The sequence below is a fragment of the Salmo salar genome, chromosome 01 (assembly GCF_965601325.2).
Source record: "Salmo salar chromosome 01, fSalSal1, whole genome shotgun sequence".
NCBI lineage: Eukaryota > Metazoa > Chordata > Actinopteri > Salmoniformes > Salmonidae > Salmo > Salmo salar.
The window spans coordinates 63942767-63969997 of NC_138291.1; the positions used below are offsets into that span (position 1 = coordinate 63942767).

The window sequence follows — 27231 nt, forward strand, 5'->3', positions numbered from 1 at the left end:
TTTTCTTCCACACAGTCTTTTATTTGTAAATAATAAAAATGAACTCTTGAATATAAAACATACACATCAGTAGAGCCACATCTGTTATACAAACAAGAAATGTAGCAGTGAATACTTATTTCCTAGATATCGTGTTTTTGAGTGGATACCCATGGACTGTAAACAATCAGTATCGTGGAGTAATACTGACAAAGGAAAGGGCAGTGGGCCGCACCGCAAGGTGTTCAACTGAAAGGTCAGCAAACAAGATTTTCATTGGCTTTTAAGTTCAGTCCAAACCATGAGAAAGTAGGGGGATTAAACGTTTTGCGGTTAAAGAAACAAGATGGAGTGTGTCGCAAATAGTCATGTTGGTGTTGGCTGCCATTACGAGAAACTGAAAGGTCTGTTGGCTCCCTCTTGTGGTTGGGCACCGCTCAGTGCCTCTCGTGGCACAGGGCATGGGGCTCTGATCTGTTTCCAGAGGACCAGGAATGTTTGGATCGTTTTGTGTTTGTGTGTGTGTGTGTGTGTGTGTGTGTGTGTGTGTGTGTGTAAATATTGTCAAACTTCTCCCCCTGACTCATATTTACAAGGTGTGTGTGCGCGTAGGTAATGCGTGTAGTCAGATACACTCATTTGCTAATCATATATCTATATCTTTATAATTTCTGTCAAGTCATAATTTTACTTCATATACATTAAGCTCTGTTTTTATACACACATTCTCGACCTCTGTTTCTAGCCCCACTGTCATAGACTACTGTTAAAGCACCTAGATCCTCAGATAACTAGGGGGTTCCAGTTTGCTCAGTACTATGATACAGCACTGCTCTCCAAAGGGTTCAAAAGGAACACAAGAAAATAAAAAAGGCTTTTGGAGACTTCCTAATATGGAAATTCATACCCAGAGTTGGAGGTGTGGCCTGGGCGGAGCTTATTCCCCGGTGTCCGCCCTTGGAAGGCGGATGGCTTTTCTGTTTGTATTCATATTCAGTACGAGCAAACTGTACAAGTACATGCAACATACAAGCTGGCCTAAAGTATGTGGAACTAACACACATTTAGTCTCTTTTTTTTAAAGTAATTTGTCTGGCTTTTGTTTTACAAAAAAAATGTGCATGCAGCTTGGGCCGGGGTCCCGAGTCATGCTGCGCCTGCCTCGCTCGCGGGGGCGGAACGAGAGGGGGGGGGGGGGGGGTGACGAGACCTCTGCAGGTCTGCAGACCACCGTCACTCGAAACCAAATACACGCACAGGGAGTTTGCACCACATGGTAACTTTCTGAACTCTAGGCAAATAGAATAAAACATATCTAACCATAATTTGGCCTCTGCTTTTCTTTCTCTTTCATAATCAATCCTTGTCCAAAAAAGAATCAAGCTTTTGTGCTTGCTTTGATCTTAGAACAAGTGTTTTTTCCACCTGTGCAGACTCCCTTCCCTAACAGATTGTGCAACCAGCCCAACCCTCACAGACACCTATAGTGACGCCATGACGTCATCAATGCTGAAACACATTGTGATGGGCAACTGTCGGCAGGGCATCATCAATCTTATCTCTTTGTCTCCTGCACACTCTTTATGGCCTCACAATAACCTCTTCACTGATTGGCTTCACCAAGGCTGGGCTGACATCCCTTGTGCCACCTAACAGAGTGGGCTGCATGAGTCCCTTCTATCTCAGGAGCACGTGCCATAACACACTCAATGGCGGGAGAGGAGGAATGGACAAAGAGGAGACAAAGAAAGGAGATGTCAGAGACGAGGAGGAATACAAGAGGTGAGACTCAGGAGTAAGGCCCCGGCAGCCCAGAGAAAGGCGGGAAGAGGGAAGGGAGGGAGGCATGGGAAGTGATTGTCAGAATCCAGGTAAGCTCTGATTGGCTAGTTCTCTATCTCCTTTCCTTCCTTCCTTTCTCTCTCTCTCTATCTATCTCTATTTCTCTCTGATTTGCTCTATTGCCCTAAGGGAAATTGGCCCTAGGTATGTGGTCATGCACTCTGGTCATTTGTTGTCCATTGGTTGTGGTCCATTTGGGTTTGTGGTTGCGTTGCGGTCACTAAGAGCGCATATTAGCTGGTCCTGAGCTGTCCAGGGATGTCTGGGATGCCCGCCGCGTGAGCGAGGCTAATGTAGGGTCCACCAATGAGGAAGGGGGAAACAGTTTATACCAGCCAATCACTGTGCTAGAGAGGTCCAGCTCCTCCAATAGGATCTGTGCAACTCCCATGAAGCATTTGTGGTCCAGTCGCCCGTAGTCGCCCCAGACTATTACCTGTGGAAGGTGAGAGAGATATGTTAGGCCAAGGAAACACGCACGCACAAACACACATAGTACAGCTCCATGGTTTTATTACCTGGAGGATCTTCCCCTGTGGGCTCTCTTCAAACAGCAGGGCCTGCTGGTAGAGTGGCTCCAGGGTTTTACGTGCAATCTTGGTTTTCTTTTTGGCTTTACAGGCGCCGTTATCCAGCAGGTACACCTTGACATAGGGAGCTGCAGCGAGAGAGAGGTGGGGGGGAGAAAGGAATAAGGGTATGGAGAACAAACACACTTATCTGTCTGTGTGTGGGTGGGTGGGTGCGCACATTCGTGTGTTTGTGTGTCGGTGTGTGTTGTACCTGGGAGTGATCTGGACCCTGGTTTGGGGTTAAGGCCACGTGCCCTGATCACCTCTACCTCCAGCTGGCCTTTTTTATCCATCATTCCAATTTGAACATCTCCTGTAAAACACACAATATATCTTATCCAGTTCAATGAATGTTTCATACCGCATGTAGTATATTATGCCAGGTTACACAAGTCCTTCGTGTCACTCACCCATGGCAGGTGTGGCTAATGTTTGCCGGCCCACCAGTTGGGCGGGGCCAAGGCCATCCAGGAAATCACTAAACTGACTGTCAGCCCCCAGCCTCATCCCCGAGAAGATTAGACTGGAATACACACGTACACACATACACACGTACACACACACACACACGCACGCACACGCACACGCACACGCACACGCACACACAGGGGTTAGACTACTGAAATAATGTTAGATTGGATAAGCATTGAGAATGACACTACCGCTACAGTCAAAGAGACTGAGAGAGGCTAGAGATACTGACTTCCCCTCAGAGCTGTAGCTGTTCATGCTGCCGTCGGTGGAGTCTCTGCTGGCCTGGCGGGGGTACTCTACAGCCATACCCACCTCTGTACTCCGCTGGATCTGGATTTTGTTCTTTTTCTTGCCCTTCTTCTTGGTATCCACCCCCACTGCTTCTTATTGCACACACACAGCAAACACACAGGTAACACACAACAATGCATGAACAATACCAACAGGTTGTCAAATGGGTGCTGGATCCAGGGCTTGTGTATGATCGTCTTGATTTTGTGGTCTGTCTGTGTTACCTTTCTGGGAGGTGAGCTGTGAGGTGCTGCAGCTGCGTCTGGAGGGCAGGCCCACGATGGCAACCACCCGTTGGCTGAGGCTGGAGCGCCGCTTCTTGCCCCCACCCAAGGCTGTATCTGATTGGCTGCCGTCTGTGCGCTCAATGCCATAGATCTCACCGCTCACGCTGGTGCTCTTCAACATGCTCTGGCCTGACGCACGGATCGCCTTGCTATACATACAGACAGACAAATACATGTTGTAGACATTACTGCAACACACAGGAGTGTGTGTGTGTGTGTGTGTGTGTGGTTCTATTTACTTGAAGCGTCCCCGGGGTCTCTCTGACTGGATGGACATGTAGCTGGTACTACTGATGCGGGAGGCACTGCTGGTGCGAGAGATGGCTGACACGTCACTGACATCACTGTCTGAAGACTTGCGGGATACATTCTCACAGCTGGTTCTCCTCTGGTCCTTATACAGCTAGAGAGAGAGGATGAGAAGACATATACACATGTTTTTAATGCCAATAGACTGAATTGAATTGTTTTGAATTGAGAGGGGGGATAGATGAGTGAGGGGTGAGAGAGGCAAGATTAAGATGGAGAGTGAGAGAGAGGGGAACAGAGAGAGATGGTGAGAGGGAAAGAGATATGGGACCCGAGAGAGGGAGGGACATAGAGAGATGGAGGGAGGGGACAGAGATATGTGGAGCAAGAGAGCGAGGGACAGAGAGAGATGGTGAGAGGGACAGAGATATGGGGAATGAGAGAGGGAGGGACAGAGAGAGATGGTGAGAGGGACAGAGATATGGGGAATGAGAGAGGGACAGAGAGAAATGGAGAGGGACAGAGATATAGGGAGCGAGAGAGAGGGACAGAGATATGGGGAGTGAGAGAGAGAGGGACAGAGAGAGAGAGAGGAACAGAAAGAGATGGAGAGGGAGACAGACATGGGGTTATTGGCTGACCTCTAGTGACAGGTGACTGACCTCGCGTTTGCTCTTAAGCGCCCTCTCCAGGTCCCTGCTGGAAGTGGAGGGAGCAGCAGAACTGTAGGAATCCCTCTGCTGCACCTTCATCTGGAGCTGACGAACACGTTCCTCCGCTGCTAGAGCTCACACACACACACACACACACACACACACACACACACACACACACACACACACACACACACACACACACACACACACACACACACACACACACACACACACACACACACACACACACACACACACACACACACAGAGGAATGAGTAAAAATAAGCACACACACATATCACTCACTCAGGTTTACAGAAAAAAAAATCAAGTCAAGCAAGCGACACACCTTGTTCTACGGGGCTGCTACTTTTGTCGGGGACCTGTGGGAGGTGTCTGACCCTGCGAGCTGCTGACGAGGATGTCACTGAGGAGGACAGAGACACACCACCTTGCAGGGGGCCCCTGAGAGAGAGAGAGAGAGAGAGATGGAAAGAAAGAGGATGAAAGAATGAGAGAGAGAGATACAACAAGGGGATGTATCTCTTCATGGAAATCCTGCAGCACTAACTATTCCTTTCACTGCTGGACACAGAGTTTGTACACATACAGTGAGCTCCAAAAGTATTGGGACAATGACAATTCTTTTTTATTTCGGCTCTGTACTCCAGCACTTTGGATTTTAAATGATACAATGACTATGAGGTTAAAGTGCACTGTCAGCTTTAACTTGAGTGTATTTTAATCCACATCGGGTGAACCGTTTAGAAATTACAGCACTTTTTTGACATTGTCCCTCCATTTTAGGGGACCAAAAGTATTGGGAAAAATGTACTTATATGTGTATTAAAGTAGTAAAAAGTTATGTATTTGGTCTCATATTCATAGCACGGAATGACTAGATCAAGCTTGTGACTCCATGGTTACGGATAATCCTGAATGAACTATGAATAATAAGTGAGAAAGTTACAGGCGCACAAATATCATACCCCCAAGACATGCCAACCTCTCACCAATAATAACAGGGGAGTTTATCATGTCTTGGGGGTATGATATTTGTGCGCCTGTAACTTTCTCACTCATTATTCACAATATTTTCATCCTTCCACAAGATATAGTCCCGACACAAATCTAGGGTTCCTACCCAAGCCGGCTGGTCGTACGTTCTATCAATTCGGTTGCCAGAGACTGTCGTTCAGTCTTTTTGTTCTGTATTTATGGACGTGACCCATTCTAAATGTTCTACTGCCATACTGACTTGGAGTTTTTATCCCTTGCTTGCTAGCTAGCCAACGACAGCCAATTTACAGTCACGACAAACAGCAAGAACAACAAAGCAGCTACATTTCCATTTGTCTAAGATGTTTTCTAGTGACATTTATTTGGATACATCCATAACAATGAGCTAATGAGGCGTGACTTCACCTGACATTGAAAATGTGCTCTCTCGTCAGGACACTGTTGTTCAAAGGACCTAACCAACAACACAGCTAACACAATCACTTCAACTGAAGCTGGAAAGACTGCCAAATAGCTGCACATAGTTTCGTTTGACCTGTTTTCAAGTGATATTTCTTTGTATATATCCATAAAAATGATTCTGATTCATGATTTCGACTGGCTGAGAAATGCTGTCTGCCTGTCTGTCTCGTCCCGATTCCTGAATCGTTCATTACTATGCGACAGCTGGAGATCGAATTTGAATATTGAAACAATGTTGTAAATGTGGGAGAGACAAACAGCAATGTTTATACAAATCTCTGCTGTTGAAAACTAAATGGTAGTCTAAAGGAAATGTGAGATAATGTCTAGATGCTTTTATAAATAGCATGGCTGGGCAGATGAGACAGTGGATTGTGCAGTCCGATGGAACAGAGTAAATAGGCATTTTAACAACATAGATTTAGCCGGTGGTAACTTGTGGAATAGACACCAATCAGCATTCAGGATTAGACCCACCCATTGTATAAACACACACGACACATACACTTACACACACAACCCACCACACATTGGCCCAGGGCTGGAGTACAATGTCAAATAAATAGTGTGTCTGCATTAAAGGCACACAGAGGAGGAAGGTAACAGCCTCTCTCTCTCTCTCTCTCTCTCTCTCTCTCTCTCTCTCTCTCTCTCTCTCTCTCTCTCTCTCTCTCTCTCTCTCTCAGACCACTCCTCCAGGGGGTCAGAGGTAAGGGGTCAGAGGTCAGCACCTGTTTGTTTGGGGTGAGCCCGGGAACCCCGGAGGTTCCCCTTACCGAGTGGCCGCAGGGGAGGGGGCCGTCCTCGGGATGCCCTCAGGATGGAGGTGGGCTTAATCTTGGGGCCCCCCACACACACACCATACACACCGTGTGCACACCGTGTGCACACCGTCGCACAGTGCAAAGCAGCATGCAAAAAGGAAATAAAATAACAGAATAGAGACAAAAAGAAAAGCAAAGAAAGGAAAGGAAGGAAAACATATGAAAAAATAAAAAAAAACATTGTCAAACATGTTGAAATCCGTATAGACATGTAAAAACATATCAGTGAATCCTGAGCCATGCTCTCATGCTAACGTCAGCATCACCATGATAACCATGGGTTCAAATCAAATTAAATGTTATTGGTCACATACACATCTTCAGCAGATGTTATTACAGGTGCAGCGAAGTGCTTGAGTTCCTAGCTCCAACAGAACAGTAGTATCTAACAGTGCAGTAGTATCTAAAAACGGTTCACAACAATACACACAAATCTAAAAGTAAAATAATGGATTGAGTAATGGTCGGAGTGGCTTTGACTAAAATACAGTAGAATAGAATACAGTATATACATATGCACTGTTGCGCCTTCTTCACCACACTGTCTGTGTGGGTGGACCATTTCAGATCGTCATTGATGTGTACGCCAATGAATTTCAAGCTTTCCACCTTCTCCACTGCGGACCCGTCGATGTGGATAGGGGCATGCTCCCTCTGCTGTTTCCTGAAGTCCACGATCAGCTCCTTTGTTTTGTTGATGTTGACTTAGAGGTTATTTTCCTGGCAGGTTATTCTCCCAGGGCCCTCACCTCCCTGTAGGCTGTCTCGTCATTGTTGGTAATCAGGCCTACTACTGTTGTGTCGTCTGCAAACTTGATGATTGAGTTGGAGGCATGTGTGGCCACGCAGTCATGGGTGAATAGGGAGTACAGGTGGGGCTGAGTATGCACACTTGTGGGGCCCCTGTGTTGAGGATCAGTGAAGTGGAGGTGTTGTTTCGTACCTTCACCACCTGGGGGCAGCCAGTCAGGAAGTCCAGGACCCAGTGGCACAAGGCGGGGTTCAGACCCAGGGCACCGAGCTTAATGATGAGCTTAGAGGGTACTATGTTGTTGAATGCTGAGCTATAGTCAATGAATAGCATTCTTACATAGGTATTCCTCTTGTCCAGATGGGATAGGGCAGTGTGCAGTGCAATGGCGATTGCATCATCTTTGGACCTATTAGGGTGGTAGGCAAATTGAAGTGGGTTTAGGGTGTCAGGTAAGGTAGAGGTGATATGATCCTTAACTAGCCTCTCAAAGCACTTCATGAGTGCTATAGGGTGATATAAATTTAATTCAGTTACCTTTGCTTTCAGTACAGGGTACAGGAACAATGGTGGACATCTTAAAGCAGACTGGGATAGGGAGAGATTGAATATGTCCGAAAACACTACAGCTAGCTAGTCTGCGCATGCTCTGAGGACACGGCTATGGATGCCGTCTGGGCCGGAAACCTTGCGAGGGTTAACACGCTTAAATGTCTTACTCGCGTCGGCCACGGAGAAGGAGAGCCCACAGTCCTTGGTAGCGGGCCGCGTCGGTGGTACTGTGTTATCCTCAAAGCTGGCAAAGAACGTGTTTAGCTTGTCCGGAAGCAAGATGTCGGTGTCTGCGACGTGGCTGGTTTTCCCTTTGTAGTCTGTGATTGTCTGTAGACCCTGTCACATACGTCTTGTGTCTGAGCTGTTGAATTGGGGTTGGAACTGGTTCAGGGAAGTGAACCAAAAACCGTAAAATAACACATTTTTCAAGGAACCGAACCAGACCCGAGAACGAAGGTGATCTATACAGAACCATTATTTTAAAAACATGGGAACCGGTTAACAATCCCACAAAAAAAAAATGCAACAAAGCGCCTATGCAAATTAGAGAACAATAGATTTACTTTTTCAATGCTAGTTAAGAATAATATAGTTTCATATTGGATTCATTAACTACAAAAAGATAAGCCGTGTTTTTATTTTAATAACTGGTGCCGCTCTGCACACACAAGCTTGTTATCTAGCTAGCTTATTAGGTAGCTCTGGTCTAGCTCTCGAAAACTCTAGGCACCATTAAGTGAAATGTAATGTAACAGAGAGTCATGATCAAGGGCTAGCTCTGGTCCAACATTAGTTTAGTCAACTCTTTGAAGTTCAAAGACATTTAAAGTTCCTTCATATAAGCCACTCCTCCGTAGGTATAAATCTGTGTGCCGAATTCAGATAATGCATGTCATAAAAACAATATGCCCAGCATTATCCTCACCCGCAAAAACATGTTTACACCCTACCCTACACTTGTCTGTCCAATGCATGTACATAGCTTACCCGCTCCATAGCAAGCTGCTCTATCCATTGGTGAAGTAATTTAATGTCGAGCTAAATGTAAAAAAATATATAGATTTCAGAGGTTTAAAAAGGAACAGAAAGGAACGAAATAAACTGTAACTTTTTTTGTTTCGAACCGGTTCAGAATTCTATTTTTCTGGTCTGAAAAGTGGAACGGAACTAAAAAAAGTATGTTTCTGTTCTGGATGAAATGATTAGGAAAAGAAATTGGTTCCAACCCCTGATGCTAACCACTGCAGTACAGTACAGTACAGGTACAGGTGACAACCTCTTAAAGTAATAGTTCATTCCCAAATCAAAGTTTAAATAGTGGTACTGTGGATGAACTTGTGAACAGAAAAGAGGTAGACCCCCACTCTAGGATCAGTTTACCCACAAACCTAAATTATTATGGGGGAAAACTGATCTTAGATGTCTATGGAGAACTTCATCCTACTCTGGGAACACATGAGAGGGGACAGACTATTATGGCAGGATGAAACCCACAATGAGATTCACATGCTCGACTCAAGCTTTCACTTTAATCCTGTACTGATGTGAATGGGAGATTTTATGAAAGTTTAAGGATTGGGCCGGAAGTGATGATGTTGAAACACAAAACCTGGGTATATGTTATGGTTGGCCACCTTACCTGTCTCTGCCAGGGAGCTTCTTTCCCAGAGTGTGACAGGTTGATGAGTCCAGGGTCCGAGTTTGCCTGGGAAATTGGGGGATGAGTGGAAAACAGAAAGAATCGGATGGAGGGATGAATAAATGAATGGAGTATGGGAGAGGGGTAAACAGCTGGGGTAAGTGAGAGAAGTCTGATTCTCTATTCGTAATGAATCGGACAGCCTTGCGCTCTACAGAAGCCAGTTAAGATATGGATTTGATGTAGCTGTCTCTGTGTTGTCAATACACAACAATGGAATATGGAACAATGATCATGACGAAGCATCACACACATTCATTGAACAAGTACTGTGTGTGTGTGTACCTCTTCTTTGCACTGAGGTGGTTTACTGTCTCTTGTCTAGGTACTAGACGCTCCATCATCCATCTGTTTCATTCACACCACAAACATGAAGGTGATGAGATGACATGATGAGAAACACAGACACACATACACAGACAGATGCAAACACACCACTTGTGACTTACATAGATAGAAGCTCAACTTTGAATCCTGAATTATGTGTCTTTTGTTATGAATATGAAAGACAAGCATTAGTGATAATGAGAAAAGCTCAGTAGGCATGCAATGAACAGACAAAAGCTTCTGCAATCCCTCAATTCATAGACTACAACTCCGCAAGCGAAAAGCAAAACAGCACAGCCATTCTTCATGAGAAGATAGAGGCTGCAAGGATCTTAGAACACAAAGTTTACACAGCAGAATGCTAGAACACAAACTAGATTGTAGAACACAACCTACAGACTGTTACATTCTAGAATCAAAACTACAAGCAACAGTGATTCTAAAGAACAAATTAGAGCACAAGACACTAGGCCACCAGATTCTACATCAAAAGACCCTGAAAATAGTCCCATTGAGCAAAATGATTGATTGGGATACGTTTAGGGTTAGAGGTTAGCAAACTATTACACTGTGTGTTGGGATTTAGTACAGGTGTGGGGGTTAAGGTTGGGGTCAGCTGCTAACAGGAGGGATGGGGCCGGATGGGAAGGGGGTACCTGTCGTCTTCTGGGGAGGCGTGTTGGATTAGAATCCTGGGGCTGGCGGGGCGTCTGCGGGGCAGAGACTGGGAGCAGCTGAGACCCGCAGCACCCCCGGTGGACACACAGAGAAACACATGATCACCTGCACTCTCATAGGGGCTTTATCGAGTTCATGGGTCTATCATATCTCTGAGTCTCAGTTTAAGGCTGTTATCACAAAAAAGGGACCCTCCCTTTATGTCCTCTCACAAAGTAGCTATGTACAAACACTCACTCCATGAGACCCCCCCCACCACACACACACACACACACACACACACACACACACACACACACACACACACACACACACACACACACACACTCAAACACACACACACACACACACACTAAAAGAGTGTAGGAGGTGGGGTGCAGAATACAAGTCAGTGGGCTGGTACCTTTTGGACTCTGGTGAAGGAACACTATGGTTCCTTTCTGGGTTCAGACAGTTGGTGCTAGCGCTCCTAGTCTTAACCCTGTCAAGAGAAGGCTGTAGATCACTAGCCCAATAACATGCCATCCAATGCAGGAGAGGAGAAAACAGGATAGGAGGAGATGCAGAAAAAAGAAGAGAAAAATGGAAAAGAAAGAAATGTTAGATACCCAAATCATAAAGGACATGCTAGTCTGAACCTGGTTTCGAGTGATTAGGTGATTGATTACAGTCACGGCAATGCAAGATGTTGTCAGATAGTAAGGTAGTCAGGTTGTCACGGAGACCTGTTCTCCGGTTTTCAGAAGAGTCCTTGACCATGGTATGAGGAGGTCATTGAGGGCTAAAGGTCGGTGTGTGTGTGTGTGTGTGTGTGTGTGTGTGTGTGTGTGTGTGTGTGTGTGTGTGTGTGTGTGTGTGTGTGTGTGTGTGTGTGTGTGTGTGTGTGTGTGTGTGTGTGTGTCTGTGTCTGTGTCTGTGTCTGTGTCTGTGTCTGCGTGTGTGTGTCTTACCTAATGGTGATCTTGTCTGTAAACCTGAGAACTCGTTGTGTGAAAGAGCGGCGCGTTGCTGTGACAACACTGGAGCGCACCATTGAGCTAGTCTTTAGACATGCAGGCAGCGTGGAACTTCACTCAAGACAATAAAAAAAATCAAAATAAAAGCATATTATAAAAACACAACAAAAATCAACTTAGCATCAAAACAACAAAGGCCAAGAATGGGTAAGGATGTGTGTGGTAGCCTACAACTGTGGATAATACTCCCATGGGCAAGACTGCAACAACTGTTCATGAAGTGTAAATTGGACTACTTTCAGTACCGGCTCCAAGTGTACCTGCTCTAAGTACCGGCTTTCAGTACCGGCTCCAAGTGAATTGATAGAATTCATCCAAGGATATCAGTAAGATCAAGATCAGTAAGACCAGTATACAGTATCTGTACTGCAACATTGGTATGAAGTCACTCAAGTGATATTACCTCCTGAACATCAAACTACAAAAGTTTAACATACCACAACAACACTAACTTACAAGATAATTGTGTGTGTACATGGGGGGAGAGACGGGGTACAAAGTTTGGAGGGGAGCGACTTTCCAACACAGCCTCTCTCTCTTCTTCCACATACCTGTAAATGTCCTTGTGGATGCTGTTGACTAAGAGGGGCATCTTAGCGGGAAGAGTGTTACTGTGTCTAGAAGCAGTGGTGGAAGAAGTACCCAATTGTCATACTTGAGTAAAAGTAAAGATATCTTAATAGAAAATGACTCAAGTAAAAGTTGAAAGTCACCCAGTAAAATTCTACTTGAGTAAAAGTCTAAAAGTATTTGGTTTTAAATATACTTATGTATCAAAAGTAAATGTAATTGCTCATATACACTTAAGTATCAAAAGTAAAAGTATAAATCATTTCAAATTCCTTATATTAAGGAAGAATTTGGGTTTCGTTGGTCCGTGAATCCACCAGATCAGAGGCTGTAGGGATGACCAGGGATGTTATTTTGATTAGTGCATGAATTGGATCATTTTCCTGTCCTGCTAACCATTAAAAATGTAACGAGTACTTTTGGGTGTCAGGAAAATGTATGGTCTAAAAAGTACATTATTTTCTATAGAAATGTAGTGAAGTAAAAGTAAAAGTTGTAAAAAATATAAATATTAAAGTACAGATACCGAAAACAATTACTTAAGTAGTACATTAAAGAATTTTTACTTAAGTACTTTACACCACTGTCTAGAAGACCTCCTGAGGTGTGATGTGTGTGTGCATGCAGGAGATGGAGATAGAAAAAGGGGAAGGAGGAAGATGGATTAACAGAATGGAAATACAACTCCCAAACTACTGCTAAAGAAAGACAGGAGAGCAGCATGCCAGCCGTGTGGAAGCATGTATGCCAGCCTTTGCCAGTCTCTTCCAGCCATGTACCAGCCAGGCTTTGCCACTTACCTCTATGGGTGGGCTCACTGGGACAGTATTGCACCTTTGTCCAATATAATGGATATGGTAATGCACTGAACTAGTGTCAAAAAGTGCCCTCTAGTGCTCGAGGCACATTATTACAACCATGAACAGATCACTATAGCTACATGACGCTAACTCTGAATAACTAGCTGCCCCTCAGGCATTGGCCAGGGTCAGCAGAGGCTATGTGCGGTCAGCGGTGGACAGTCCCAGTGTTGACGTCTGATCGGGTATGTGTTGTGTCACTGTCACATGGGATAGGATGGACACACTGAAATTGCATGTCAGTTGCTCTCTCACACACATTATGACAGAATAAGAAGCATTTAGATCAAGGGTGAAGTCATGTAAGAAATCTCCACACATCTATATGCAGCTCCAAAATCAATGGAAAAAGACAAGGACCACTTAAGATAAAGCTTCATATGGACGGTGAGAATGAGGATTATGATCATACCTAATACAAATAATAACACGTCCTGACTCCTGTTTACCTTTTAGTGTGTAGGCACTCTGCACTTTTGCCCCGCATTGATTGGTGGATCAAGATGACCTCACTGTGGTTACCATGGGGATGGATGACACATGAGGAAATAAACAACGGAAGCCAAACCGGAGGACAGAGAAAGAACATAGATACAAAGCTGAGCCAGCGGAGAACAATGGGACAGGTAGAAGTTGCCCCTAACCACAGATCTAGGATCAGATGATTCTATCCCATATCCTACCCCTAAACATTACAGGGGATGAACAAATATGACCCTGTATCAGTGGTTAAGGGCAACTTCTACCTACTCCGACAGGTACACATATGACAGCAAGAGATGCTTCGACGCCTTATAACTCTTAACAAACTTTTGTCTCATGGCTATAACTTCATTGTTCTGAGAGTCTGAATCGGCAAACAACTGAGAACAAACAAACAAGTGAGCAGCCATATCCAAACATAATCCTGACTATTCATTGTGCTGAATCACAGAAAGGAAGAGAGCAGAAGACAAAGGAAGAAATACAACTAAAGGACCTTTTGAACTGGAAAAGACAAAAGGGAAAAATAATCCAGGGCCACCCGATTGTACACACACGGACACACACGGACACACACGGACACACACGGACACACACGGACACACACGGACACACACACACACACACACACACACACACACACACACACACACACACACACACACACACACACACACACACACACACACCTGTCATCTACATAGTCCTGCTCCTGGTAGTGTCCTCCGGCAGAGTCGTAGTAGCGGGTGGGAGAACTAGACCTCCTACTATGGTGGATCTCATCATCCAAACTCCTGACACAGATGAGGGTTGAGAAAGACATGGAGATGAGGAAGAGGGAGAGAGTGCAAAAGAGAGAAGAGGTGGGGGTGGGGAGAAAGAGAGAACAAGGCTTTTAGCTGTGGTAACAGTGTATGTGTTGGCTGTGTTGGCAGTGACAGTAAGAGCAATATTGGCAGCACTAATTGTTCTGGATCACAAAGGCCGAAACACAAACTTATCCCTAAAGTTCTCTCCTTAACCCGCTCTCTTCATCAACACCCCATCTCCCCCCTGTCCTTTCCACTCCCCTCACCTCTGGGTGGGGACGTTGGTGGGTCGTGATCGGCCCCTGCCCTGTTCCTCTCTGTGAGGGGAGACAGATCGAGAGCGATGCTGGGGTGTCCTCTGCTGCTCCGGCACCTCCAGAGTGGTGGCGTGGGGAACCCTCTGCTGCCTCTCCCTCTCCCGCGAGCCTCTTTCGGCTGCTACACACACACACAGCCACAGGGGGAGAGAAGCATTGTTCATAAAAGCAAAACATACATACGACATACTGTACTGTCCCAAGCTGGCACAATTTTAGCCCTCAGCGCTAATATGACAGTACTAATACAAACTACTCCTTCCAGTTGAACCCAAGGATACACAGTGTTCCTGCTTTACCAAACAACCTCCTCCTGTGAGCTTATAATGTTCAGCTTGCATAAAGAAGTAATGACCTGCCTGATCCCGAAACAGTGACAATCTCGCTGCAATCACCCTGCAATTAACTAAGGTCGATGTGAGTGTTTTTCGTCATCTTTAAGGGAGAGGAATGCTTCATTAAAGCTGAGAGTGGGTCCCTTTAATCTCCAATTTGTTTTTCTACCAAGACAAATAATGAGAGGTTAGTGGCTGTATCAATTTCTTTCTCTGTTCCTCTCTCTCGCTCTCTTTTTTTCTCTCTGTCTTTCAAACACACACACATGCCCACACGCACACACACCCACCATCATAGACAAATACGGCAGGGAAGTCTTCTGAGTGTTCTGACAAGAACAGAACAACATTTTAGTTGTATAATGTCGATGGAATGTCTCTCTTAGTAAGAAGACAGCATTCCCATGCCCCCACCCACCTTTAGACACAACTGGAAGATGGCGCTGCAGCGGATAGCTGCCGTCTTACGGGCTCCTGACCAATTCTGCTATTTTTTTTTACTATGAAGTTAACTTTTTGGGTACATAATATTTCTGCCATCATTTCCTATGACCGAAAACAGCTTCTGGATATCAAAACAGTGACCAGGCTCTAATCCCCGGGGCTCGAAAGAGGAAGAGACGGTGCAAGAGAGGCAAACGAGCGAGCTCCCTGACAAGACTTAAGACAGAGGTTAAATAAACCGCCTCTACCCTCCGTTCTATTGGCAAACGTACAATCACTAGAGAACAAAATGGTCGAGCTCCGTTTGAGACTATCTTATCAACGGGACCTGAAGAACTGTAATATCCTATGTTTCTTGAAGTCGTGGCTGAACAAGGACATAATATCCATCTAGCGTTTTTTTTCTATGCATCGTCAAGGCAGCTGGTGGAGGATCTCTAATGTTGAGGAAGTCTCAAGGTTTTGCTTGCCTTACTTAGAATACCTAATGATATGCTGAAGACCATATTACAGTATTTACCAAGAGAATTTTAATCTATATTTTTTGTAGCTGTCTATTTACCATCACAAACCGATGCTGGCACTAAGACCACACTCAACAAACTGTATAGGGCCATAAGCAAACTAGACAATGCACATCCAGTGGCGGCGCTCCTAGTGGCCGGTGATTTTAATGAATGCACTGAAACAGAAATCCATCTTACCAAATGTTTACAAGCATGTCACCTGTGTGACTAGAGGTGAAGAAAACTCTAGATCACCTTTACTCCACACACAGAAAGACATACAAAGCTATCCCTCGCCCTCCATTTGGTAAATCTGACCATAACTCTATCCTCCTGATTCCTGCTGACAAGCAAAAACTCAAACAGAAAGTACCATTGATGCAGATGCTAAGCTACAAGACTGTTTTTTTGCTAGCACAGACTGGAATATTTATTTTATTTAACCTTTATTTAACTAGGCAAGTCAGTTAAGAACAAATTCTTATTTACAATGACAGCCTACCCCAGCCAAACCCAGATGATGCTGGGCCAATTGTGGGACTACCAATCACAGCCAGATGTGACACAGCCTGGTTTTGAACCAGGGACTGCAGTGATGCCTCTTGCACTGAGATGCAGTGCCTTAGACCTCTGCACCACTCGGGAAGCCCAAAAAAGTTGCAGGATTCATCCAATAACATTGAGGAGTTTACCACATCAGTCACTGGCTTCATTAATAAGTGCATCGATTTTGTCATCCCCACAGTGACCTTACGTACATATCCCAACCAGAAGCCATGGATTACAGGCAACATCCGCACTGAGCTAAAGGCTAGAGCTGCGCTTTCAAGGTGCGAGACAATAATCCGGACGCTTATAAGAAATATCGATATGACCTCTAATGAGCCATCAAACAGTCAAAATGTTGGTCAATGCAGGGTTTGCAAACTATCACAGATAATAAATTGAAACGATGCGGCAAGCTACCCAGTGACGTGAGCATGCCAGATGAGTTAAATTCCTTCTATGCTCGCTTCAAAGCAAGCAAAACTGAACGATGCATGAGAGCACCAGCTGTTCCGGATGACTGTGTGATCTCGCTCTCCGTAGCCAATGTGAGTAAGACCTTTAAACAGGTTAATGTTCAAAAGGTTGCGGAGCCAGACGGATTACTAGGATTCGTACTCAGAGCATGCGCTGACCAGCTGGCAAGTGTCTTCACTGAGTGTCTTCAAATTCTCCCTGACCCAGGCCATAATACCTACATGTTTCAAGCCGACCACCATAGTCCCTGTGTCCAAGAATGCCAAGGTAACCTGTCAACATGACTATCGCGCTGTGGCACTCAAATCTTTAGCCATGAAGTGCTTTGAAAGGCTGGTCATGGTTCATATCAACACCATCATCCCATACACCCTTGACCCACTCCAATTCTCATACCGCCCCAACAAGTCCACAGATGATGTAATCTCTATTTCACACCACACTGCCCTCTCCCACCAGGAAAAGAGGAACACCTACGTGAAAATGTGAAAACAGTCTATAGCTGCACCATTGAGAGCATCTTGACTGGCTGCATCACTGCTTGGTATGGCAACTGCTTGGCATCCGACCACAAGGCGCAACAGAGGATAGTGTGTACTCCCCAGGACATCACTGGGGCCAAGTCTGGGGCCAAGTCTGGGGCCAAGTCTGGAACCAACAGCACCCTGAACAGCTTCTACCCCCAAGCCATAAGACTGCCAAATACTTAGTTAAATTGTTAACCAATAGCTTCCCAAAAAAATCTGCATTGAGCTTTTTTGCACTAACTCTTTTGACTCATCGACTGTTTATTATCTATCATGTTGCCTATCATGTTCATATCTACCTCAATTACCTCGTACCCCTGCATATCAACTCGGTACTGGTACCCTGTTTATATAGCCAAGTTACCATTATTCATTGTGTATTTATTCCTCGTGTTATTATTATTATTATTTTTTTACTCTCTGCATTGTTGGGAAGGGCCCGTAAGTAAGCATTTCACTGTTAGTCTACACCTGTTGTTTACGAAGCATTTGTCAAATACATTTGATTTGATTATACTCAGGCTCTGTAACGAGCTGAGAACCTGCACAATGGTGGATGTCACATAAATACACACAGGCATATACAGAAGGAATGCGGTAAGCAGACCACATTGATCGAGACATTTATGCCGACAGACATGAAGACACATACACACACACACACAAGCACAAACCACATTTATATACATACTGTAATATCTCAAACTCACACACATTACTCACACACACACACACACACACACACACACACACACACACACACACACACACACACACACACACACACACACACACACACACACACACACACACACACACACACACACACACACACACACTATCACAACAAACACAAAATAGGATAAGCAGACCACATACATATGTAGGATCTTAATTACACCTATATTGTCAGCTCAAAATAATCCTGCAGCAGCAGGATTTGAACGTTTAGTCCATGATGTTGCAAAATCGGTAGTTAGGCTACTAGCTGGCCAAAAGTAGGCTACATGAAAAGTGCAATATTATTAATATAACCATGTGTTAGTGTGGGTTTCAGTGAATTTAGGTTCATCACAAAGCTCATCTACATTTCCTGTGGTGCAGGACAATTCTCAGCAACAAGAGTGTGATCAAATTAAGATCCTACATCTGTACAATACAAAGAAATATATTGTGAAGACACATCGCACATAGACCTGTCTGTGACTTACGCTGCAGCTTCTTGCTGGGTGTGTCGGTGTGGGTGTGTCTGCGGGGCATGTAGGGCGATGGCCGTGGCAGAGGGATGGAAGACACGTCGTGGGTCTGCAGATTGTACCAATGAGGCTTATCATCCAAAGGGGCTGTCTCGAGCTCTATCAGGATCTAAACGTAACCAATATTAGCACAATCAGTTAAACACAAGGCCAATGAATGCAATTCATCAACTTCAATGTTTGCCTGAGTGTCTGTATCTGTGCGTGTGTGTGTGTGTACCTCGCCCATGAACATGCTATCCTCGTCAGGTAGGCGAGGCTGGTCCCACACGGTCAGCTCTAGCATGTGTTGGCGGAAGTCTCTGCGGTGGACGTGGGAGTACACAAAAGTCTGGTTCCACATGGGCTCTCCGGTCTTCTTCACTGTCTTAGTCCTCCGCTTGCTCTTATCACTGAGTGCGCGCGCGCGCGCGCGCGCGCAGACAGACAGACAGACAGACAGACAGACAGACAGACAGACAGACAGACAGACAGACAGACAGACAGACAGACAGACAGACAGACAGGAGTTAACATATTTGTTTGTTTCTCTACGTGGTAGTGTGTCAGTTATACAGTTGAAGTCGGAAGTTTACATACACTTAGGTTGGAGACATTAAAACTCGTTTTTCAACCACTCCACAAATTTCTTGTTAACAAACTAAAGTTTTGGCAAGTCGGTTAGGACATCTACTTTGTGCATGACACAAGTTATTTTTCCAAAAATTGTTAACAGACAGATTATTTCACTTATAATTCACTGTATCACAATTCCAGTGGGTCAGAAGTTTACATACACTAAGTTGACTATGCCTTTAAACAGCTTGGACAATTCCAGAAAATGATGTCATGGCTTTAGAAGTTCTGATAGGCTAATTGACATAATTTGAGTCAATTGGAGGTGTACCTGTGGATGTATTTCAAGGCCAACCTTCAAACTCAGTGCCTCTTTGCTTGACATCATGGGAAAATCAAAAGAAATCAGCCAAAACCTCAGAAGAAAAACTGTAGACCTCCACAAGTCTGGTTCCTCCTTGGGAGCAATTTCCAAACGCCTGAAGGTACCACGTTCATCTGTACAAACAATAATACGCAAGTATAAACACCATGGGACCATGCAGCCGTCATACCGCTCAGGAAGGAGACACTTTCTGTCTCCTAGAGATGAAAGTACTTTGGTGCGAAAAGTGCAAATCAATCCCAGAACAACAGCAAAGGACCTTGTGAAGATGCTGGAGGAAACAGGTTCAAAAGTCTCTATATCCACAGTAAAACGAGTCCTTAATCGTCATAACCTGAAAGGCCGCTCAGCAAGGAAGAAGCCACTGCTCCAAAACCGACATAAAAAAGCCAGACAACGGTTTGCAACTGCACATGGGGACAAAGATCGTACTTTTTGGAAAAATGTCCTCTGGTCTGATAAAAAAAATAGAACTGTTTGACCATAATTACCATCGTTATGTTTGGAGGAAAAGGGGGAGGCTTGCAAGCTGAAGAACACCATCCCAACCGTGAAGCACGGGGGTGGCAGTACCATCTTGTGTGGGTGCTTTGCTGCAGGAGGGACTGGTGCACTTCACAAAATAGATGGCATCATGAGGCAAGGAAAATTATGTGGATATATTGAAGCAACATCTCAAGACATCAGTCAGGAAGTTAAAGCTTGGTCGCAAATGGGTCTTCCAAATGGACAATGACCCCAAGTATACTTCCAAAGTTGTGGCAAAATGGCTTAAGGACAACAAAGTCAAGGTATTGGAGTGGCCATCACAACGCCCTGACCTCAATCCCATAGAACATTTGTTGCAGAACTTAAAAAGGGTGTGCGAGCAAGGAGGCCTTACAAACCTGACTCAGTTACACCAGCTCTGTCAGGAGGAATGGGCCAAAATTCACCCAACTTATTGTGGGAAGCTTCTGGAAGGCTACTCAAAACGTTTGACCCAAATTAAACAATTTAAAGCCAATGCTACCAAATACTAATTGAGTGTATGTAAACTTCTGACCCACTGGGAATGTGATGAAAGAAATAAAATCTGAAATAAATCCTTCTCTCTACTATTATTCTGACATTTCACATATTTAAAATAAAGTGGTAATCCTAACTGATCTAAGAAAGGGATTTTTTCTAGGATTAAACGTCAGGAATTGTGAAAAACTGAGTTTAAATGTATTTGGCTAAGGTGTATGTAAACTTCTGACTTCAACTGTATACTACGATGACGTACCTGCGGTCCGGCAGGAAGTACATTTTGACGTAGGGGTTTCTGGGTCGCCCATCCGGTCGGGGAGGCAACTCCGTTGCCTGGACCACGTTCACTATTAGCTGGTGTCCCACCTTATCATACCACAGCTTCACCTGCACACAGACACACAGAGACACACCCAAGCATGATCACTTGGAGCCAACAACCCATCTTAAATGATATGATGTAGGCTACAAACTACATAGAAATACAAGACAACCCCAAATGTCTGCACTCATGATACATGGCATGACAATCATTTGGTATTGACTTACTGAAAGTTGTCCGGGCAATACCTGAAAACACACACATAAACACACACATAATGGAAATGATCACTATGAGTCAGATTACTATCACATACATACCGTATACACATGCATAATAATCCCACACATGTCTGTTGGTGTGTACTCACTGTGAGCTGTGGGTTGTCTCTTAGTGCACCGGGGCTGGTGGGGGACATGACTGATATAGATGGCTGCTCCATCTTCTGGGACTCGAATGAACTGGAACCTGCTGTGAGGGCGAAGCTCAGTTAAACCCCTAACAACTAGGGTCAAAAAGAAAGAGAGATAGTTGACAGAGAGAGAGACAGAGAGAGGAAAAGCAAAGAGAGAGAGACAGACAGACAGAGAGAGAGAGAAAGAGAGAGAGACAGAGACAGAGAAAATGAGAGAGAGAGAAGGAGAGAGAGAAGGAGAGAGAGAGAAGGAGAGAGAGGGAGAGAAGGAGAGAGAGCGAGAGAGAGAAAGAGAGAGGGAGGGAGAGAGAGAAAGAAAAGCAAAGAGAGAGAGAAACACACAGAGAAGAGAGAGAGAACAGATGAAATACCTACTAGATTCTAGTGGCGGGTGGGATGTGTCTGGGATTCTTGGGATATCACTGGAATCAATCAGAGACATATCAATTAAAGTCACACTAACATCTGATAGTACAGGATAACACAAGTATACAAAGACTGTTATGTAGTGTTGTCTTGACTGTTGGTAGGTAAAAACATGAGGGAAGAGTAGCATCAATATAGAAAGAGTAGGATCAATATAGAAAGGTTAGAATCAATATAGAAAGAGTAGGATACATATAGAAAGATTAGAATCAATATAGAAAGAGTAGGATCAACATAGAAAGAGTAGGATCAATATAGAAAGAGTAGGATCAATATAGAAAGAGTAGGATCGACATAGAAAGAGTAGGATAAATATAGAAACATTTTTACAACCAATAATCCCTTATTGCAGTCTACTAATTTAGGCATTCGTCAGCTCTATGGTCACAGGGTGGGGGAGGACGAGGGTGCTTGTGTAAGGAGAGGGGTCCTAATACTGCAGCTTTACTTACTGATAGGCTTTATACAACCTTCACAAGTGTTTGGAAATACATATTTTTTAACAAAGGAGCAAGACAAGTCAGGTCAGAAAAAAACAACTGTTCAAAATGAAAACCAAATGTATGTACAGTCTGTGGTTGGAGTGAGTAAAGAGTGACACCCAATTAAAACGAGGCCAATTCTGTTTCACCCCCTTCTCCTCAGCGTAAACTCGTTCATTCGCCCTAAAGAAATTAAAAGCACCACATTGATGTTTGAGTCACTTCAACCCAGAAAAATGGGGACGTTGATTCAATCAGTTTTTGAATCAACGTGGAAAACTGATTGGATTTGAAAAAAGTAATCAACGTTGGGATTTTTTTCACCCAACTTTTAACCTAAATCCAATGACAGGGTGAATTTGTTTTTGTTATTTCACGTTGAATTCACGTTAGTTGACAACTCAACCAAATGTAAATCAAAACTAGACATTGAACTGACATCTGTGCCCAGTGGGCACCCTATTCCATACACCAGTCCATTCCTTGTAAATCTATGAGGGAAAGTGCATGAATGTACAATTTGGAGAGAAAGGTGGGAAATTAAATTGGGCTATGGGCTAACCTAAGCATTATCTCACCAGTGCCAAAGAAGACACTTGAATCCAAGCGTCACAGAGTTTCTACCCTAATCATAGTGCATCTATCAGGGTTTGGTGTCTTTTCATCAAAGAGTCTCCTATTCCTGACTTACCCAATGGGCCGGGACACCACTAGTTCCACTTGGGGTTCTGCTTGGGAATTGAGAATGATATTGTAAACTTCTTTCTGGGTTGCTCCTGGCAACATCTTGCCATTCCACTGCAGAACCTCATCCCCTGAAAATACACAATGTCATGTCATTCTTCAAAACCGACACACACAAACGTATTTACACGCACATACTGTATGTACACACACACACTTTGCATACCTGCTCGTAGGTGTCCCACGATGTCGGCCAGACTGCCCTTCTTGACTACAGTGATGAAGGCTCCCAGTCTGCCCGCCTCTGTGACCCTTCCCCCAACCACCTGAAGACATTCATGTGCACATACACATACACACACACACACACACACACACACACAGTCAAGTAAAACAATGGCCAAACTTAAGACACACAAGTACACACACACACACACACACACACACACACACACACACACACACACACACACACACACACACACACACACACACACACACACACACACACACACACACACACACACACACACACACATACACACACACACACACACACAAAACAGTCTAGCCAAAGTGTGATCGTGTCTGGTGTGAGCTCTAACCTTCAGCCCCAGCAGTGCCCCGGCCTCTTTAGGCATAACGCTCCTCTTGCTCAGGGTGATTCGGCCGATTAGGTGGTCACCCTCTTTGGATGGCTGCCATGTCGCCGGATGCTGTGAACAATACACTGATTTAATCTAACAGCCTGGGAGCAACCACATTATACCTAACCCACTCTCTCAGTCTCTCTGTCTCTGTTTCTCTCTCACTCTCTCTCTCGATCGACAAGCACATACTATATAGAAATTCACACACACTTACAAACCTAGACAGACACAAACACTCACTCACTCACTCACTCACTCACTCACTCACTCACTCACTCACTCACTCACTCACTCACTCACTCACTCACTCACTCACTCACTCACTCACTCACTCACTCACTCACTCACTCACTCACTCACTCACTCACTCACTCACTCACTCACAGAGATACAAAAAGAGAATCAATCACTTACATGCCACACAGTGGGGTCCAGCGGGTAGCACTCCCAGTCCCCTACACGAGAAATGAGATCAACTCAACCAGTAGAAGTAGATGGAAGGAGACACACACACACACACACACACCACCACACACACACACACACACACACACACACACACACACACACACACACACACACACACACACACACACACACACACACACACACACACACACACACACACACACACACACACAGACAGACAGAAAGACAGAGCCAGGAGTTGCAGCAAGGAAAGAGAAAGTGTATACACAGCACATACCAGCTCAGCTGCCACTATACACAGCTGAGCCAGATCTGGACCTTCGTTAGATGTTTGGATATTTTGTTTCAAGACATGACACTTCACCAGAATCACCCAGGGCTGGACCCCATACTCCTCTTAGTGATTAGGAAAGTAAGAGAGTCTCCATGTGATGCATGTTTGTTGAGCTCTTCGTGATTATTGAGCAAACTTTCACTAGGAAGTCTAGTTAAGGGAAATCAATTAACAGCCTTACTGCCATTGTCCTTACGTACATTGTGACGCACCTACGAACTAAAAGTATGTGCACACGCACTCAGAAAAAGATTTGAATGCCTGAACACTCCTGCTGTGCTCAACCCATCTCGGACCGAGCTAAAAAAGGAAACATGGCTCGCTACTGCGCTGGTGTGTTTAGAACTAGTTTTGACAAATCCCCTCTTCTTCTCTCATATGATCGATTAGTCATTAGAGAGCTTAGTCTGGTTTCAATCCAGGTTGGCATGTGGAACAAATGGCATTAAATCAAAGTGGACTGAAGCCTATTCGAAACAGTACTGGGTTTAACAATAGTATCTACTTTCTTCTGCTCGCAAATGTGATGTATCTAGGTGAGCTGTATGTAGCCTAAACATAACAGTCTCTGACTATAGTTCCAACTGTAGGACATGGTTAGAGCTAACATAAATCGCTAGGACATAGTTAGGTACAGTGGCATGGTTCGCTTCAAACTAAAAGTGCATGGCTTTGATACGGTAAGACCTGAAGGAAAGAGTTAGGACATGGTTAGCATTTGCAGTAACATAGCTGAGACATGACGACGTTATAGAAGCATCCAGCCTAGTGTTTGTTCCTATGGCTCCAGGGCTGCAGCCTGTGTCCTAGCTCTGTCACGCAGGGTCACATGGGGGTAGGACAGGGTCAACCTATCCTGCCCGCCTGGGACTCTATCCCCTCAGGCCAAGCCATGGCCAGAATATTATACACACACAAGCGCACGCACACAACTGCACACACATACAAACATGCAATGCAGTCACACACGCACACACTCAACAACCAAAACACATCCACTGAGTAACTTAACTAAATATGTTTGATCACGTAAAAAACAAGCTGAGATCAAGCACGCCCTATGTAACAATATATTACATTATATACAGTACAAAAACATCTCCACATTTAGAGTCAATTAATCAAATGCCACTATCTCTCATCTAATAATTTCATAAGCACCTCCTATGATTACTTACCTGTAATATAGTAGATGCAACCTCGAGTTTGGATTGTTACAATGAAGAGAGCAGACAGAGGCTGAGCAGCTCTCGCTAGTCGCTACTTTTTACAATCACTTCCCATGTGTGAGTGTGTTAAAACTGCGGTGAGCACACACACGCACACACACACACACACACACACACACACACACACACACACACACACACACACACACACACACACACACACACACACACACACACACAATGAGTGAGCGCTGATTTAAAATTGTGCTCAGCATGTCTTGAAAACAATCTTACCACACTCTCTTACCTCTTTCACTGCAGTATGGGATGCATACAGTATTGGTAAGCTCTTTCACAGTATAGGATAAAGCTGGCCCTAGAAGCTGACCTGAAGTCAGGGTTGTGTCTGTTCCTTGATATTTTATGGTTAAGATTTGGGGAGGTACGCTGAAACTAGATCTGTGTCTATGGGAAACTTTTACACTGGAGCCTCTCTCACCTCTCTCACTGACACTCTCGATCTCGGCGTCCTCACAACTGCTGTACTCTGGCGTGGTCCCTCCCTCTTCCTCTGAGCTGCTGACTGATGTCTGTCTCTTCCCAGCACCGCCACGTTTTGACTTGTAGGGCCGTGGCGGGGGCGGCCGCAGAGACTCTGACTGGTCCGAGCTGAGCGAATCGTTTCGCAGCATGCTCTCAGCCTTTTCCCGTTTGGACCGGCGCAGGAGGGGGCCGGGTTCTGGGACGGGGGCTGACCCAGGGGGTTCCCTGAGTTCTGAGGTCTGGAGATGTGGAGGGCCAAGGTCCTGTGGCCCCCCAATACCCCCCACCACCGTCCTCTGGCCCAGCATAGCCTCGGGCTGGCCCCCAACACTCCCAGCACCCTCAAACCCAATCTCAACCCCCCTGCCTCGCCTCAGGGGCTGTAGAGGGTGCCTGCCCCCCAGTGGCTCCCCTGGCTGGGGCTGGGCTAAATGTCGGGGGGCGTTTGGGTCTATGTGATAGCCCTCTTCTGTCCATCGGGGGACCCCTGCTCCCACAGGGTCATGTTCCAGAGAGCGGCCCTTACTCAGCCGTCGGCCCTCCCTCCGCTCTCGCTCCCGTTGGTCCCGGTCCACAGACACCTGGGTGTGGAGTCTGGGATGACCCGGTCGACGCTCACCTCGACCTTTACTGTTCTGATCACCGGGCTTTCTCCTGGTGGGTGAGAGGAAGAGAGGCAGAGGGAGAAATTATGAGGTGTATGTCAGTTTAGAGTAATGTTTAAGTAGGTTTACAGGTGAACCATTTGTGTGTTTGAGGCTGGGGCTTACGGCGGCTCGCTGCGTGAGCGGAGGTCCATTCCTGGTGCCAGTCCTGGGTCACCGGGGCAGTTGGCGTCGTGGGGCCCCAGGGGGACCTGGGAGAGGGAACGGAGCTTCTCGTCACTGGGGTTCAGGCCACACATGGCTGGGTCACTGATGCCTGAGCCTAGACCTGGCTTCCCTGGACCTGAGAACCACTCCCCTGGCTTAGTGAGGATCTCCTGCTGCTTACGGCAGTTATTACACACCCAC

The 27231-nt window shown here is 45.2% G+C and overlaps 1 protein-coding gene across 4 annotated transcripts; it reads right to left on the reverse strand.

The window, feature by feature from the left end:
- On the reverse strand, positions 1 to 27231 carry LOC106607091 (regulating synaptic membrane exocytosis protein 3). 4 transcript variants are annotated; one of them, XM_045720902.2, is made up of 28 exons: positions 26989 to 27231; positions 26175 to 26872; positions 24158 to 24198; positions 23699 to 23809; positions 23320 to 23419; positions 23101 to 23224; positions 21877 to 21923; positions 21457 to 21557; positions 21314 to 21334; positions 21021 to 21151; positions 19034 to 19205; positions 18769 to 18922; positions 14672 to 14843; positions 14286 to 14390; positions 13563 to 13625; positions 11071 to 11172; positions 10646 to 10723; positions 9948 to 10010; positions 9603 to 9668; positions 4701 to 4816; positions 4357 to 4481; positions 3685 to 3848; positions 3383 to 3594; positions 3097 to 3250; positions 2804 to 2916; positions 2605 to 2706; positions 2340 to 2479; positions 1 to 2257 (listed from the first exon to the last, which is right to left on the reverse strand). In XM_045720902.2, the coding sequence occupies exons 1-28, from the start codon at positions 27120 to 27122 to the stop codon at positions 2042 to 2044; spliced, it is 3825 nt and encodes a 1274-aa protein (XP_045576858.2). In that variant the 5' UTR covers positions 27123 to 27231; the 3' UTR covers positions 1 to 2041. The 4 variants fall into 4 exon arrangements, with proteins under 4 accessions (XP_045576858.2, XP_045576854.2, XP_014059192.2 ...); XM_045720898.2 differs by having other exon boundaries at positions 3097 to 3247; positions 4336 to 4481; XM_014203717.3 differs by having other exon boundaries at positions 4336 to 4481.

Coding starts and splice junctions, on each gene's coding strand:
- LOC106607091 (XM_014203717.3), bottom strand. CDS start 27,122: ATGTGTGGCCTGAACCCCAGTGACGAGAAGCTCCGTTCCCTCTCCCAG. Junction 10,011..10,645: donor GCCTCCCCAGAAGACGACAG/GTACCCCCTTCC, acceptor TGAATGAAACAG/ATGGATGATGGAGCGTCTAG. Junction 3,595..3,684: donor AGACCCCGGGGACGCTTCAA/GTAAATAGAACC, acceptor CTGTATGTATAG/CAAGGCGATCCGTGCGTCAG.